Source organism: Panthera onca, chromosome C1 (genome assembly GCF_046562875.1).
Source record: "Panthera onca isolate mPanOnc1 chromosome C1, mPanOnc1 haplotype 2, whole genome shotgun sequence".
Taxonomy (NCBI): domain Eukaryota; kingdom Metazoa; phylum Chordata; class Mammalia; order Carnivora; family Felidae; genus Panthera; species Panthera onca.
The window spans coordinates 30,646,219-30,662,325 of record NC_138346.1 but is presented as its reverse complement, the minus strand read 5'-3'; the positions used below and the strand labels follow the sequence as shown (position 1 = coordinate 30,662,325).

The following is a 16,107-nucleotide window of genomic DNA, read 5'->3' as shown; positions in this document are numbered from 1 at the left end:
TTTGGATTCACATTCTCCTGGCTTTACAGTGTTGAACTGCTCTTTTGTGAAGCTGGCCCATAGCTTTGCCTGCCCGTCCGCTAGTCCTAATATACGATTGCTAGCCTAGCTGAAAAGGCGGTGTGAGCTTTTAAAGCAAGGCTGACCAGTGAGGACGGACAGCCAAGAATACTGAAAAGAGCATTTTCTAGAACCCGATGTCTGGCTGGAGTGGGCAGGACAGAGAGGAGGACCTATACCATTTCTGATGTCGCTGTGTCGATCATATCATTCTCCAAAGGGACCACAGGAGGAGCAACAGATTTGGGGGGAAGGTAATGGTTTAATTTTGTACCTGTAAGATTTGAGCTGCCTAAGGAACCTCCAGGTGGAGGCATCCCATCCATCCCACAGGTAATTCACATCACTCCCTGAATGAAAATCACAGTCCTAATGCTCCCCACACCACCCCTGGTATTCTGGTCCCCTCCACGACCAGGTTCCAAACAACCTCTCCGCTCTGAACGACTTCTCACTCACCCACTGTTCCCCAGCCATGTCAGCAAAATATCTGTGAATTCCTTCTTACCTGCCTTGACTGGGCACATCATGAACAGTGAGAAGAAAGAAAGATTAGAGGGTGAATGGTCTAGGTTAGTGGTTAAGCATGTTGCCTCTAGGTCGGTCTGCCTGGGCTTGAATCTAGACCCTGCTACTTCCTGTGTGACTTCCGTCCAGTTACTTAACCTCTCTGTTCTTTAGTTTCCTCATCTGCAAACCAGAAACAATAATAGTACCTACCTTGTAGAGTTGCTGTAAGGAACAAGCATTAATGGGGAGAAAATGACCTGCTGTAGGCCCTCAGGAAAGTGCTTCATGGGTTTCATATCTCTGAAGTTCTAAATGAGGCTTCTTCTGAAGCTATTCCTGAGCTCATGAAGGGTGGTAGCTCCTCTCAGCGCTTATATTTCTGCTTCTAAATTGAAGAATAGGAGAACTGTGGTGGCAGGATTCTCTCGGGTCTCAGTGAAATGATAGAGAAGCTCTTCCTGACCCAAACACACACAACACGATCACGGAAGTATTTAAGTACCCTTCCTGAAGAGGGATTCTGATGATCTAAGACTGAAGGTAGTTTATACCCAAATCTCCTTATTGCCCAAGCTTTAGAACTTAATGGCAGAGGAACAGGGGCAGGTAAAGATGTGGCAGTGACATGAATATCTGAATATCTGAATATCTTTGGATAAGATACATGAGTATCTTATCCAAAAATTGTATGTATGACTCTAAAAATACATATAATCTAAATTGATCAAGAAAAAGCAGCTCTCACGAACGACGTGTTTTTCTCCTAGAATGTCCTGTCTCCAGGCAGTAACCTTGGACAAGAAACTATGTAGTGCTTCTCCTAAGGGGCAGGAGAAATTGTCTTTAGAATTCAGGACCGTACACTGTTGAACCTGTCGGCCCTCTCAGTCTGACCTTGAAATTGAACCGTTGTCTCTTGCGTGACAATTGGATGAAATCCTCGGTGTTTAGGCATTGAAATTCTGAGACCGCTGTTACAATAGAAAGAGAGAGAGAGATGATTTTAGTGGCCTAACAAGTTATGAAGATTTGTTCCTTTGGTTGTCATTCTCTTTAAAGAAACCTCTTCTGTGGCTAAAAACACCACAGGGTAATTGTAGGCAGCTATCGTTCAGATGGAGTTCATGACTTTGTTTGCGGCCACTCACAAGTTCTAGTTTTCCATGGGATTCCTTCTCCTTATACGCTTTCATGCAGCCCCTCCTAATTGTCCTCTGCACCCACCAGAAGCCTCACACACCCTCATAAAGGACATTAGTTTGGCGGGACCATTTTTCGGGAATACCTCCCACCATCTGATATGATGAAACATTGGTAGGGACCCTTCTCCAGATAATATCTGCTAAAGGGTTACATCAGATCCCATCTTTGTGGCTGGCACGTGCGATTTGTTAATAACTAAATTCGTGTTTGGGGGGCCATTGCTGAAAAACACTCAAAAAGGAATTAAATGCAGGCGATCGAAGTTACTGTCTTAAAGTGTTGTAGAAATGTCTTCCGAGCACTGAGTCATTATCATTCTACCTTCATTTTCTTTCCAAACATTTCCTTGGTGTCAACAAGGGCCAAAAACATCTACTGATCAATCTCTTCCCACTCGAGTTCTTAACAAAGAGTAAGAGCCCTCTCTTCATATCGCAATGGGAAATGTGAGTGATGAAAGGGAGATTTTTTTTCCCAAAATCATTTCTATAACACAAGCCATCAAATGATCATTATATTTTATGATTCTGCAAAATCTGCAAAAATCAAAGCCATGTAATATACCTTGCAGAGGGCTCTGCTAATCCTGGCCAACCACATTCATGCCTGAATGAAGGGTGAAGTCCTGGTAACTGGAAACCTGACACCGAAGGAATTCCAAACACAGACTAAAAGCATCTCTGTCTACATAACACGGGCAGCTCAAGCGCCTACAAATGTATTAGTTTGTGCTGATCTTCTTTTAGCTTTGCCATATTTGTAGAAGAACTACAGAACAAAGCATCGGCATCAGATCAGCCGCTAAATAATCCATGCGTGGCATGCTTCAGAGTAGTATGGCTTTGCCAGATGTCAGCTTTCTGCTAAGGGGTACAAGTACCTCTCTTAGCACCGGGAGTTTTACATCATGTTGCTTCCTCCCATCTGAACCCCAAATTTGGTCACAGTCCATTATTACCAAAAAAGGAAATCCATAAAGGCTACCTTGCAAGTTAAGAAATTGTCTTTGTGTTGGCTGCTAATAGCACAATGGTATTTTACAGAAAATAAGAGGAACAAGAATCTGCCTTTTGGAAGTTTTTCCTCAAGTGAGAAAGCTGATGCTGATGCCTAAGATGGACGTATTCACCTTTTCTCATAATTTCTTTATGACTTTCACACTTTTTGTGCCTGCTGAACTTATCCCTTCTCAAAGCAAACTCTCTTCGAGTCACCAGTGGGTCTCAATCTGAGTTGTTTCTCCCCTGTCCTTCTTCAACTTCACCTGTCCTTTCTTCTCCTAAAAGAAGCTCATCAGATGAGAGACAGTGATGGTTCCTGAGCTCAGCATTGAGTCACGTAGGTGAATTATGATCGGCTCTGTATTGCAAGGATTTGTTACTGATACTTGAACTGAAGGTTGCAAATAACTTATTTTAATAAATTACAACAGATTTGAGTTTTCTCCTTTCATAATGTTGCTCCCATTGTTCTTGAATCCCCTTGTTCTTTCTTGAGTGGGAGGGAAGGGCGTTGTGTTCCCACAGGTGGTAAGGAAGTTTGCATAAGCCTAGCTTCTGCCTCTCTTGGGCTCCGGTGGCTTATATGAAAGTCATCCATCATGTGTGTTCCAGTCAAGAAAAGGTTGGGAAGTACTGTGACAGATGGGGCCTGGACATCCCCTGTACCTCTGGTTCATGTTCATCAATCCTCAAGGCCAGGTACTTGAAACTGTGTTGATTACACCTGATTTTCACCTTTGACATTACCCTCCTAAGGCCTTTGAGACCCTATATACTGTATTTTTAAATGTACACATGGCAGTGTTCTTAGATTATTGTGTTTATAACAAAAACAAAGAAAATTTCCTTGCTGGATAATAATAAAAACAATCCATGAAAGATTCTTGAATAAATACACTTAACGTGTACTAGTTGATCATATTGACCTCACTGGTGAGTCAAGGCAATTAAATGTGAGCCCAAGGTTTATTAAGCACATACTATGTTTCAAGTATGATACAAGACAACAGAGTATACTTTTGTTCTTGGAAAACAAGACAAATATACTAACCCATGCCCTGATAAAGTTTATAGCTATTCCATGTTGGACCCAATCCAACACTTTTTTTTCAGCCCACCATCTTTTTCTCCCTCCCTCCTTCCTCCTTTAAAAATTAGAGACCATGTAATACACATGTAATGCACAGCATGATGACTGTAGCTAACACTGCCATATGGTATATAGGAAAGCTGTTAAGAGTGTAAATCCCAAGAGTTCTTATCACAAGGAGAATTTTTTCCCTTTTTTCTTTTCTTCTTTCTTTTCTTTTTATCATAGCAATATGAGAAGATGGATGTTAGCTAAAACTTGTGGTAATAACTTCACATATTTGTAAATCAAACCGTCAGGCTGTGCATCTTAAACTTGTACAGTGATGTATGTCGATTATTTCTCAATAAAACAGGAAAAAATAGAGACCAGTCATATCTCAACCATTGCCAAACTCTGGCTGTCAATGAGAGTCCATCACTTCCTTTTATTTTTCTACCCACTGACTTATTTCCACACCTTACATACACCTCTGACCCTGTACGGTTATCGTGCTTGTTTGTGGGTTTTCTCTTTAAACTGTCCTTAACAAATTCAACGTACATTTATTTATGAGCCTAGATACATAAAGCCATGTGCCCAGCTCAGAGGGAGATCACCAGATATATGAGACTCACTTCCTTCAAGATGCTTGTGCTCTAGTCCGGTATATAACAAGTCTTTCACCCATGTAAGGTGAGAATGACCTACTGGGGTGAGTGCAGAAAAAAGAGATTTTCTTTGCAGTTGAGAAAGGGAGGAGTAGGGAGAGCAGGGGCAGATGGGAGGGCTCAAAATTGCTCATGCCCCTTCATCTATTCCAGGAAATATAGCCACGCCATTCCTAGTTATGAGGTTTTGCCAGTGACTTGATTTATCCCATACTGAGCCCTTTCCCCACACAGGATTGTCTTAGCAAATATTGGAGCATGCCTTATGTCTTTCCGTAGAGTGAAGACTGTTGGTACCCAGGGGCTGGCTCTCTGACTTGCTCAGCCTCTGATTTTCAGCCCCTGTTTTCCTTGATGAAGAATAGTAACATAGTGAGATGGCAAAAAGAGACAAACCTCATGTAAAGTAAGGGATCATTACTCTTTCTTCCCGTATCAACACCATACAACCTTGTGATGTTTCGGCTTAAAGGTTAGCATCTGCATCTGTGGGATTGGAAACTGTATAACTGAGCTACTTCCTGTGATTCCTCCAGGAAAAAGCTGACTCTTTTGGCCTCCAGAAATGAGCCTAGGGGCGCCTGGGTGGCTCAGTTGGTTAAGCGTCCGACTTCGGCTCAGGTCATGATCTCACAGTCCGTGAGCTCAAGCCCCACGTCGGGCTCTGTGCTGACAGCCCAGAGCCTGGAGCCTGCTTCGGATTCTGTGTCTCCCAATCTCTCTGCCCCTCCCCTGCTCATGCTCTGTCTCTCTCTGTCTCAAAAATAAATAAAAACAGTAAAAAAAATTTAAAAAAAAGAAATGAGCCTAATCAAGAATAAAATAGGAAAAAAAGTGAACAATGAAAAATGTGGAAAAAAATCATTGACATTTTAAAAATATAGATATTTTCAGGGCGCCTGGGTGACTCGGTCGGTTGAGCATCTGATTCTTGATTTCAGCTCAGGTCATGATCCCAGGGTCGTGGGATCGAGCCTGTCAACAGGCTCTGAGTCTGCACTGAGCGTGGAGACTGCTTGAGATTCTCTCTCTCTCTCTCTCTCTCTCTCTCTCTCTCTCCCTCCCTCCCCCCTTCCCTCCCTCTTTCTCTCCCCCCTCCCTCCCTCTGCCCCTCTCCCTCACTTGTAGGCCCTCTCTCAAATTAAAATTAAAAAAAAAAATGTTAGTAAAGAAAAAGATAAAAATACAGATATTTTCGGGATAACTTCCCCAAAGAGTTCTATTATAAAGAAAGCAAATATAGACTTTTTCCTTCCTTAGGCAAAGATGGTTCCAGAGTGAAATTTTCAACTGAAAGTGTTTTTTATGAAAGCTAATAACACATCCAAATAAAACTCAGGAGGTCACCTGAAAAATGAGGGGTCATGAAGTAGAGATACATTCGCTATGTGGGTCCTTGTTTTCATCAGTCTCCAGAGGAGACTGCCCCTGGATTTCTCAGGGTTGGTTCACAACATGCAACATCAGTCACTCTGATAACATTTCTTAGGCCCCAGAATGGATCGGCTTTTGTGCTTTCCTACAAACACTAAATTTCACCCAAATAAAGAAACCAAGAAAGGGAAACTCAAGATCAACAGAGCTAAAATTTCAGCTCTTTCTTCTCCTTTTTTTATGCTATCAAGGTAATGAGGAGGGCTTTTTTATTTTCTTTTCATGTGTGTGGCTGTGTCTGTGTCAGCCTGCGTGTGCACAGAGGTACACAGACAATTCTCACCAGCACTTAGAAGTTGTTCTGGCAAAAGTCTGTAAGAAATGCCCAGTTTTGAGCAAAAAGTTATTATAAACCACAGCAGCACCCCCCCCCCCATCAAAGAAAGAAAAATTCCTCTAGCACGCTTTGAACCTTAAACAGTGTTTTTATAGGCCAGCTCATTGTTTTTCTTCTCTATGAAAAATTAAAAACAATAACTGTTTTGATGAGTTCTACGGGAAAAGACAGTTTCCATGATTTCATTTCTTGACAAAGAGCAGCTACCTCACTTGGTTTCTGCCACATGTAAGCAAACCCCCAGCCTTAAAACCTCCCCTCAGAGGAAGGGATACGGAACCCCAAAACTCTTGAGTTCTTTCCCATCTGCCCGGGGGAAGCCTGCCTGCCCCTTGCTATGAGAGTGGACGAGTCGCAGGGGTGAGGTGTGGGAGAGGAGATGACTGTTCCCGCCCCACCCCCACCACAAGCACACAGCCTGTGCTGTCACAGCACATTCAGGGTGGCTTCTGCCCCATCACCACTTGATCTGGGTTGTCTCTCCAAAAATAAAAAAATAAATAAAAAAAACCCAACAAGGTGTGCCTGTCTTTTATAATGTTCTGTTTTAAAGGAGAGAAATCTCCAGGGAAAGAACAGGACCCTGAACGTCCAAGGCCTGGAATCCCTCCTTTCTCTCTTTCCATTTTAAACAGGAAACATTCCCGCTAAGAGGGTCCAGAGGGAGCATGGGTTGTATGTTCATTTTAAGGCAGATAATGTTTGTGTGTTACAAATGTCAGTGATTTATCCCAAGGGCTTAAAATGAGTGCAGAAAAACCACATGTTTCACTTCATGCAGAGAAATAGCTTCAGTAGATTTCGAGAGAAAGCACAGGTTAAGGATTTTTTTTTTTTAAGTGTTTCAGAAATCTCCAGCATGAACCAAAAGGAAATAGAAATGAGAGCGGCGGTGGGGGCGGGGGGGGGGGGGTGTTGGTGCTTACAATATTTTATGACAAAAGATCTAGCGAATGCTGGAAGTTTTCTAAATCAAAGATAAAATTGTAAAGGAAAGGGGAGATGTAACCCTGATCCTCTATTTCCCAGGGCTGGAGTGACAGATTATGCATTTGTGCTCTATTTGTCATGGGCAATTTAAAATAGAGCAAAGCAAACTGCGCTGAATAATAGCAGTTGATGCTATAATAGCTTGTACACAAACAATTTAATTTTTTTATCTGAAAACTCTAACTAGATTACCCCAAGCTGAAGGATCTTTCATTATTACGTATAGCCAAATTAAGACATAAAACAGTAGAGCGAGAGTTCTATTGTTCATCCTTATGAATGTCCTCACACGCTGCTTTCCCCACGCACCCACACTCGGAGCTCGTCAACCCTTCATTGATTTGGGGAACTTACAGAGCTGTTTTAACATCAGATTCTGCAGATTACAAGGTGATTTCGACCCTCATTGACAGTGCTTGATGAACCACAGACGCCGTATTCTTCTAGCTCTGTCATTTCTTCCAAGTGTTCTACCAATTTGTACTCTGACATTGAAGAGATTTTCATTAATTATTATTGTTGCTTTTTTTTTTTCCTTCAAAAAATTATAACAGGCAGAGTGGTGGAATGTGGGAAGGATCTGGTGATGGTGGTGGTGAATACGTGCACAGAAGGTTTATGGGATTTTAAGAGCTGCAAACAGAACTCATCTGTTTAACCCCAGGCTAGATAAGACGCAGTCATCTGTACGCTGTTTGGAGACGTATTGCTTCTGTTGTAGCAAATGGAACAGAAGATGCTTGTTGTCTTAGTAGAGAGATCCAGACAGGGTCACTTTCTGTTAGTGTTTATTGTTGCCCTGGACCTTTCTGTGTGCCTACTCATTACACAATGCAACTTACAGCTGGTTTGGCTTTTCCCACTCTGCTACTGGTACTTCTTGACTTCGTGGTAGAATTGCTTTCTATCAAGGTGCTACGTGGATAATCCCCAGCTCTGACTCAGGACTTTGTCTAGGAACTGTAGAGAGGGGAGAGCACATAGGGGTGGCCCAGAAGCTAACCGGAGTTAGACCAAGACTATGGTCCATGTCAAAAGCACCCCCACAGATCTAGAGATGAGTACAGCCCCTGGGAACTGTATAACTCTGAATAACCTGCACATTTCTCCCACTACCCGTGACAGGCTTCAGGGGGGCAGAGAAGGGGGCAGGTCCAATGATCCTAGCTGTAAGGGAGCCAAAGTGCGCCCCTTGTAGTTAAAAACGGCCACTCCGATGGCCAACAGGAAGGGGAGAGGGGAAGAAGAAGATTCCTCTCTTCTCTTTAAGGGCACACACCACTTCTGTTCACGTCCCATGGGCCAGGCCTAGTCAATGACCACGCCAAACTACGCAGGAGGCTGAGGAACGGGGTCTTCGGTCGGGCAGCTCCCTTAGCAGCTACTGATATGTGTCTGTTCTTCTCTTTCCAGGGGAGGACCAGCTGATCCTATAGACTATCTGACGGCCACACCTCGAGGGCTCTACAAAGAAAGGGAGCTCCCGTATTACCCAGGGGCTCATCCTGTGCATCCTCCCAAAGGGAGCTACCCACGTCCCCCGGATCTGAGGCTTGCAGACCTCCGGTATCCTCAGTACTACCCTCCTCCACCAGCCCCCCAGCATAAAGGACCCTTCCGACAAGATGTCCCGCCTTCCCCTCCTCAGCACCCCAGAGTGCCAGCCTATCAGGAAATGGGTAGACCAGGGCCCCGAGGGGGCAGCCCGGACCAGTACCCCTACCGAGCCCAGGATCCCAGGCAGAAGAACCCCATGACTGCAGCTGTGTAACTGAATATCACCACACCCAGCCCAGCCCAGCCCAGCCCAGAAGGGGAGACGGCTAACATCACCTTTGCCCTTCCTAGACTGTAAGACCTTCCTCCTGTTCAGAATTCTCCAGGGCACAGATAGGTTCTTCTCACCGAGGTTGCAACACTTGACTGCTAACCAGAGGGAAAAAGGAGGGGACAGGATGACGGGGGATCAGAAGGAAGAGAAAGGACAGGGTCCATCAAAACAGTACTGCCTGAGATCTGAAATTCATTTAGAATTGTTCAATTCCGTGAGAGCGGCAGGTAAACAGGCAAGTAACAAAGAACAATGGACATACCACAAGTGCCTTCCTGGTGCGCACAAGCCCCATGGAACTGGCAGCACAGAGACTCTCAGAGGCTGAGCCTCAGCCACCTGAGAGTGGCTGCAAATATGGGTGTCTTAAATGAGTAGTTTTCTCATTGAGAAAACAAACCAACAGCAGACATGACTAGTGATCTCTTTGAAATGTTTATACCCAGAAGAAGACTGCATTTCTCTCTTTGTAGAATTTCTCAGGTTCCTTGTACCACTCGTCTGGTATAAGTATTTTACATTTCCTTGCCATATGTGTGTGTATATATATATATATATATATATATATATATATATATAAAACACAACACGAATGCAGTATTAGTGTCCTGAGAGAATGTTTAAAGCTAGTCAGAGATTCCAGAAGGAATATAGTCCAAGGACCAAGGCGATCAGGTTAAGAGGGCTGAAAATCCCCTGATCCTCACCTTCCTTCCCCCGAGTCCCAGGCGTGATTGCATGGAGATATCCGGTTTCAGAACCATCTCCAAATCTCCTGCCTGTAATTACCGGAACCGGGGCCTCGACTTTAAGGCTCCCACTTGAGGGTTAAAATGTAGTTGGAAAAGAGAGGGCTCGTTGCTTAGGTCACACAGGAAGCAACGATCCGGAGATGCCAATTCCACACTCAGTGCCAAACAGTGCCATCTGCACCCGGGGACAGGGAGGGGCTGACTGTGGCCTCTGGGATTGATGACCAGGGAGTGGTAGATGGCAGTGACTGACTGTGTGTGTGTGTATGTGTATGCGTGTGTGTATGTGTGAAGGTATGTGATTACCAGTATGGAGAATGTAAGATAAAAATGCTTTCTGGAAAGTTTGATGAGGAAGGAAATAAAAAGGAAAAAAAAAAAATCAGAGGGGAAAGGAAAAGAGGCATAAAACCAGATCATTCTACATCCGCTGTATTTCATTAACAAAAGTCGGGGGAGCACCCAGGCCGGGCCAGCATCTCCAACTGGGACTAGAAGGTCTTTATGGCTTGGAAAAGCTGACACCCCGCCCTCTAAAACCCATCCCATTTCCTTTGAGCTTTGCAGTGATTTTCTACTTATTTCAGCAAGACTTCTAAAACTTCCAACCTGACCCAAATGAGAACACAACAGAAGACTGAGAAACAGCAAAATCTGGGGGCAGCCGTTTGAATCGTTCAATGGCTCTTAAGAGACGTAAAGCCTTGCCGCTCCTTCTCCATTCCCTCAAAACAACACAAAACAAAAAAAGTATTGAGTTCCATTTAGACATGTTTTGGCTGAGATTAGAATACCTCTGCCTGACAGGACTTAATAAATTATAGTATTATTAACTATAGAGTATCCAACCCAGTTTAGGTGTTTTTTTTAATTTAAAATAGAGTTCTATTACCAGGAATGAAGCAGCTGCTGGTTTTAGACATAAATAGTGTTATTTACTGGACTTTAAGAGGTATCATTTTCTAAAGTACAATTGCCTTGACCATCTTAATAAATAGACTGTCAAGTTGGTCTTCTCCATCTGTCATCCCTCTTGAGCCAGGCACCTTAGACCTTTTGCAACATGTGCACGGAGGTTGAGGGGCTCAGGCCCTGCTCACCTAGAGGTGAGGGGCAGGTGAGCTCCCGGGCTTCTCTGCCAACACGCTGAATGACACTTTACCCTCGAAATAAATAAACTTCCAGGAAGAGAAGGATAAAGTGAGGGAAATGTAACGCGCTTGGGAGCGTTAAAATCAGCTCTTGGGCATGTTGCATTTTGAGTCAAATTTCTCTAGGCTATTAGACATAGCCAAGCCAGGAGTCTCCTTCTGGATTAAGGCCAAGGCCACACGAGAGGCAGCCAGAGGCAGTGCGAGAGGGTGAGATATCCTGTGCGTGTTGGAGGAGTGGCCCTTGTAGGAAGAATGCCCATCTTCCCCACGTTGCACAATGCCTCCTGCTCACAGGCTCGGGGCAAGCTGCACCAAATACGGTCTTGCGCTGTATTCACAGTCAATAAAACATTTGCTAATCCTGCGGGGCAGCCAGTGATTTGAAACTGCTCTTCAAGTGGACAAAAACGAGATGACAGCCGTCTTCTTGCTTGAAGTACAATACACGCCCAATTTGACCCCGCCCGAAATAAGCACACGTGTGCGTCACAGAGGCTCCATCAAGCCAGGCCACATTAAGAACAGCTCGAATGTAAGCTTCATAAGAGCCTGTGAACCAACCCTCCACTTGCCAGCACCCAGAGGCTGCAGAACTCTCTCCCAGTATCTAGGAGAACTGGTGGTTTAGAGTGTTTAGAAGGCCAGCCTGTAGTCAGTAGGTGCCCAGTAGCAGGAAGTAGTTCCCCATTTATTTATGGCCTTGGCGAGACTCAATCTGGTGTCTGCTCGTTGCTCAGAATACCATAACGCCCCTCCCCACAGGAACAGAGTAGCACAGTGAGCTGCAAACCCATCAGCACACACCCACCCGACTCCTGATCTGACTGCTGGGTCGCTGAGGCCTGGAAATGATGTTTTGGCCTTGAGTCGTGAGATATTTGAAGGAGCTCTTGTTTATCCCTTTTTGCAGGAGGGGAGATGGGAAAGGGAGCAGACCATTGCAAACTTTTAGATGCAGGAGAATTCAGTCCTCTGCCAGGAAGAGAAACACTGCATCTCCTTAACCCCTTGCGCCATTGGACTGTGGCAATATCACCCTTGGTAGAAAATTGGTTCCCCTCAATATTAAATCAGTGGATGAAAGGCAATCTCAAAGACAGGAGCACCTTCTTATATCATAATCGAGTAACAAACAAAAATTGGAAAATAAAATTACCGTGAAGCACATTATTCTTAGATATGTAAGTCAACATGCGTTGACCCCACAGGACAGCATGGAGCAAAGATCTTATAATCAAGGGTGTGAGGAGATCCACAGACCCACCATGACCCCATGGAGGAAACCATGCATGCTGCCCGATAAAGGAGATTGGAAACTTCCTTGTGGCTCTCTTTGTGCCACCAACTAAATAAAATTAAAACATGACTCATTATTCCCTTCAAAGATCTGTGAACTTGTTGAACTATCTTCTGAAGGAAATGCATCTGACAACTTGAGGAGCTGTCATGCATGGAGTCTATGTGCATAATAAGGATCCGGCCTTTGAGGGGCATTCGTTCCCCTAACCTGTAGCCCCAGCAGTTGTTTTCTTTGGAGAGACATCTTTGCCTTTCAGGGCGGATAGAGAGATCTGCACAGTTTGGGGAGGGATGTATGCCTATAAAATCCCCGTAGGCATTAAACTCTGAAATCCGCAACGAACTGCCCTCAAATTGGTGCTAAATTGGGTAGACACCCTACTGCTTTTGAGTCCAGGAGCAACAAAAGGTCCAGACTTGGTGCAATTAGGCAGGAGGGAGTGGGATCCAGAACCAGCCACGGGAGTACTTCTCTGCCCTCCCAGTTCCCACCGACTTAGTTGGAAATGATGCCACAATGAGACCAGAAAGAGGAGTCTCCATAAGATATCCCTACAAAGTCACCTCTCTGGAAAAAAAAAAAAAAAAAAAAAAGGAGAATAAAAGATAGATATCTAAAATAAGCCTAGAATCTCATATGCAGCTACTACTTCTAAGGGAAACTCTTTTCTCCCTCATGTCCTTAAATAGTGATAGAATCACACAGCTCCTGACTTTTAAAGATGGGCTTAACTCCCAAGCCTGGAGTGCACAGTGAACTAACCCCAAAGACCGAGACTGTCTCCTCACTCAGCTCTGAGAGCGTGTGCTCTTCCATCTATGTTGTCCGCAGTGCTGTTTACTACTGGAACGTAAAAACAAACCCTACTGTGGATACAGTCGCTCCTTCTAGTGTTTTCCTGCGCTTTTTTGGCACCAAGTCTGTTCATAAGTTCTGAAGATAAATTATGTGAAATCATATTTTGGCATATGGGGGCAGAGAATGAATTCTTCACAGACTTTTTAGAATGATCCCATTTGTACCACAGAAAACATTTTGGATGCTGTTATATATGAACATACAAATTTTTCTTGTTTTATTTTGCATTAAAATAAAGCTTTATTCATTAAGATACCAGAGTGTTGGTTTTCAGTCCCCACCTGTTTGGTTTAGGATTTGACGAATGAATAGGTTGGTCTGGTCCTGATCACCCTTAAACAGCAACGTCATAGGGCAGGGGTCATGAAGGAGAAGCCTCTGTCATGTGCTGGGCTCCCCAAAAAACACATGCGAGATGGAGACGACCATGTAGGCTGTTGATTCGAGAGCGCACTTGGGTTCAATACCCACGGAAGCCAGGGCAAGAAGCAGGGCCGGCCAAAGGGAGAAGCTGAGCAGTGATACCCTCCCAAATTAGGCCTCAGCCAGCTCCACAGGGCAATCTGGAGCCACAGTGGCCCTTCAGACTTGTCCCAACTTGGGACTAAGGAGCTGGGTCTTCATACCACTGTGTTGGGTGGTAGGTATGAGCTACTCCTGGAAGGAGATGGGACCCAGGACTGGGCAGTTGGGAGGTATTTACAGTGGTTGGGAAAATTGTCCTTCATTCTTGAGGTGGGATCTGGGCAGCTCACCACACAGCCTCCAACAGTGTTGACCCTTCCTCTCTTATAAGCCGATAACACTCTTACCTTACTTAGGGAAACATGATTCTGAGTGAGTTCTCCTTGAAACCAACCCTCTGTTTCCCAAGATTCTTCACTGGATTATTCTCAGACCTCCCAGAAGTGTCTTGCAAGTTCATTCGCACCGAGGTTTCAGCCACCGTCTCTGGAGAGGTTTGCTCACAATCTCCAGCTCAGATCTGTCTTCCCAGACACATGCATCTCCATTTTCCCCCTGGTCATCCCCGCTCGAGCTTTCCACAGGCCCTTTGGACTGAACAAGATCAAACTGAAAGCATAAGCTTTCTCAAAAGAAGCCTGCTTCTCATGATTCTGACCTGGCCAGTGGCACCACCATGTTCAGAGTTACAAGCCAAAACTCTGGAAATTATCCTTGACTTCCCATTTATAACTCTGCCCATTCCTCCGACCCATCCCCGTCTGGAAAGCCAGCAATTTCACTCTATCTGTCCATGCTTCCTGACTTCCTGCCTTGGCTCAGCCTCTTCACTAGCCTTCTCTGCGATCTCTTGCCTCTGACCATGCTTCCTTCCCTACGACCTTTATACTCTACGGACTCAGCACCTGCCTTGGTACATAGAATTTGGTCGCAACATGTACATATCAATTCGCTTAATCATTGTCTAGAACGCCTCCCGGCTACCATATCAACCTCTGCTGTATCCTGCCAAAGGGATTTTTCTGAAGTAGAGACCAGACCAGGCGTGTTGCTCTTCCGGAGGCAGCATGCTCTTATTGAAAGACATTGGCTTTGAAAACAGGCAGACCCAGATCTAAAGCGAGTTTCCAGCACTAATCGGTTGTGTGACTACTTAGCTCTCTAGGCCAGTTTCCCCATTTGTGAAGCAAAAGTAGTACACGTCTTGTGCGATTGTTTTGAGAATTAACTCACATGTACATGTACAGGAGTTCCGGTGCCAGTGTGAGCCAGTCCCCAAGAGCCGACTGTCCATGTCTCTCCCCGGTCCCATGTCTAGTGATGCCACATTAGTAGTTTGAAATAGGCCATGTTGGAAGCCTTATGACACAGAAATCAGCGTAGTGTACAAAGCAGGCCTTTTTCTTTCCCCTCTAGAAAGCCAGTGGTTAAACATTTACCAGCACACCACTGTAGACAACATACCCAGCAGTCAAGGAAAGTTAATCCTTGCCCCCCTTCACGCACACACACACATAGGCTCACACACACACGTACACCCTCACTCCTCAAAACCTTTCGGTGGCTCTTTCCTACTTACAACCTAAAGTTGAAAGCCCAAACCTTGCAACATCAGTCCCTGGCGCCTCTCCCTCTTCACGTCTCGTTGCTCCTAGTTTTACAGCTTGCGCTACTGTTATGTCCAAATTACTTTTATTTATTTGAACCAGGTGTGCATTTCACAGCTCTGTACCGTGGAAACACACAATAAACATAGCTGCTCAAAGTGCCCTTCGTCCCGTGGATCCTCATTTATCCCTCAAGGCCCAGATCAAGCGGCTCGTTCTCCATGAAGACTTCAAGGCAGAAATTGGAGACTGGCTCTCTCTTTCACGTCCATCCCATGCTCTCGTAGCAGGATTTACTGCAGGGCAGAGGCACTAATGCTGGAGATCACATTTTCCAGCTTTCTTCTTGGCCGTTGTTCCATGTGAGGCCCAGCTCCTACCAACCAGACAAAATATTCCGGAGGATGGAACTGAGGGCCAGGCATGCTTCTGCTGGCAAACAGGGTAACAGAGGCGTTTGGTTTCCTACAAGAATACTCAGCCCCCCTGGCTTCCTGGGAGTCAAGAGGCTGTGCAAGGGCAACCTGTTGTGTTAGCACGGATCATAGCTGAGGCAACACGATTCTGCACCAACAGTCGGGGCATCTTCCGATCTTCGAAAAGTCAGTAACCTCCTCCGTGAGCCAGTTCTGACTTGTCGTTCAGAGATTCATTCTGGAAGCCTTGCCTAGAGCTTGCTTCTCCAGCCCTTCCGAGACTTTTGCAAACACCTAACTTTCCACATTCGATCCCTTTCTGTTTGCTAGAAGGGATTCAGTTATCTGCAACTAACCTCACCAAGATTCCTTCCGCAGCCCTCCTCCTGAGCCAGACAAGGTAATTCCATCCTGAATGTTACTGAGACACATTCTGCAGATCCTCAATA

The 16,107-nt window shown here is 45.0% G+C and overlaps 1 protein-coding gene across 2 annotated transcripts in view; it reads left to right on the top strand.

Moving 5' to 3' along the window:
* PARD3B (par-3 family cell polarity regulator beta) overlaps positions 1 to 12,916 on the top strand; it is a 1,001,728-nt gene extending 988,812 nt beyond the window's left edge. For both annotated transcript variants that reach the window (XM_078450957.2, XM_078450961.2), the window contains one exon: positions 8,689 to 12,916. In XM_078450957.2, the coding sequence (XP_078307083.1) occupies positions 8,689 to 9,046 (358 nt within the window). In that variant the 3' untranslated portion in view covers positions 9,047 to 12,916. The remainder of the gene's footprint in view (positions 1 to 8,688) is intronic.
* The last annotated feature ends 3,191 nt before the right edge of the window (positions 12,917 to 16,107 follow it).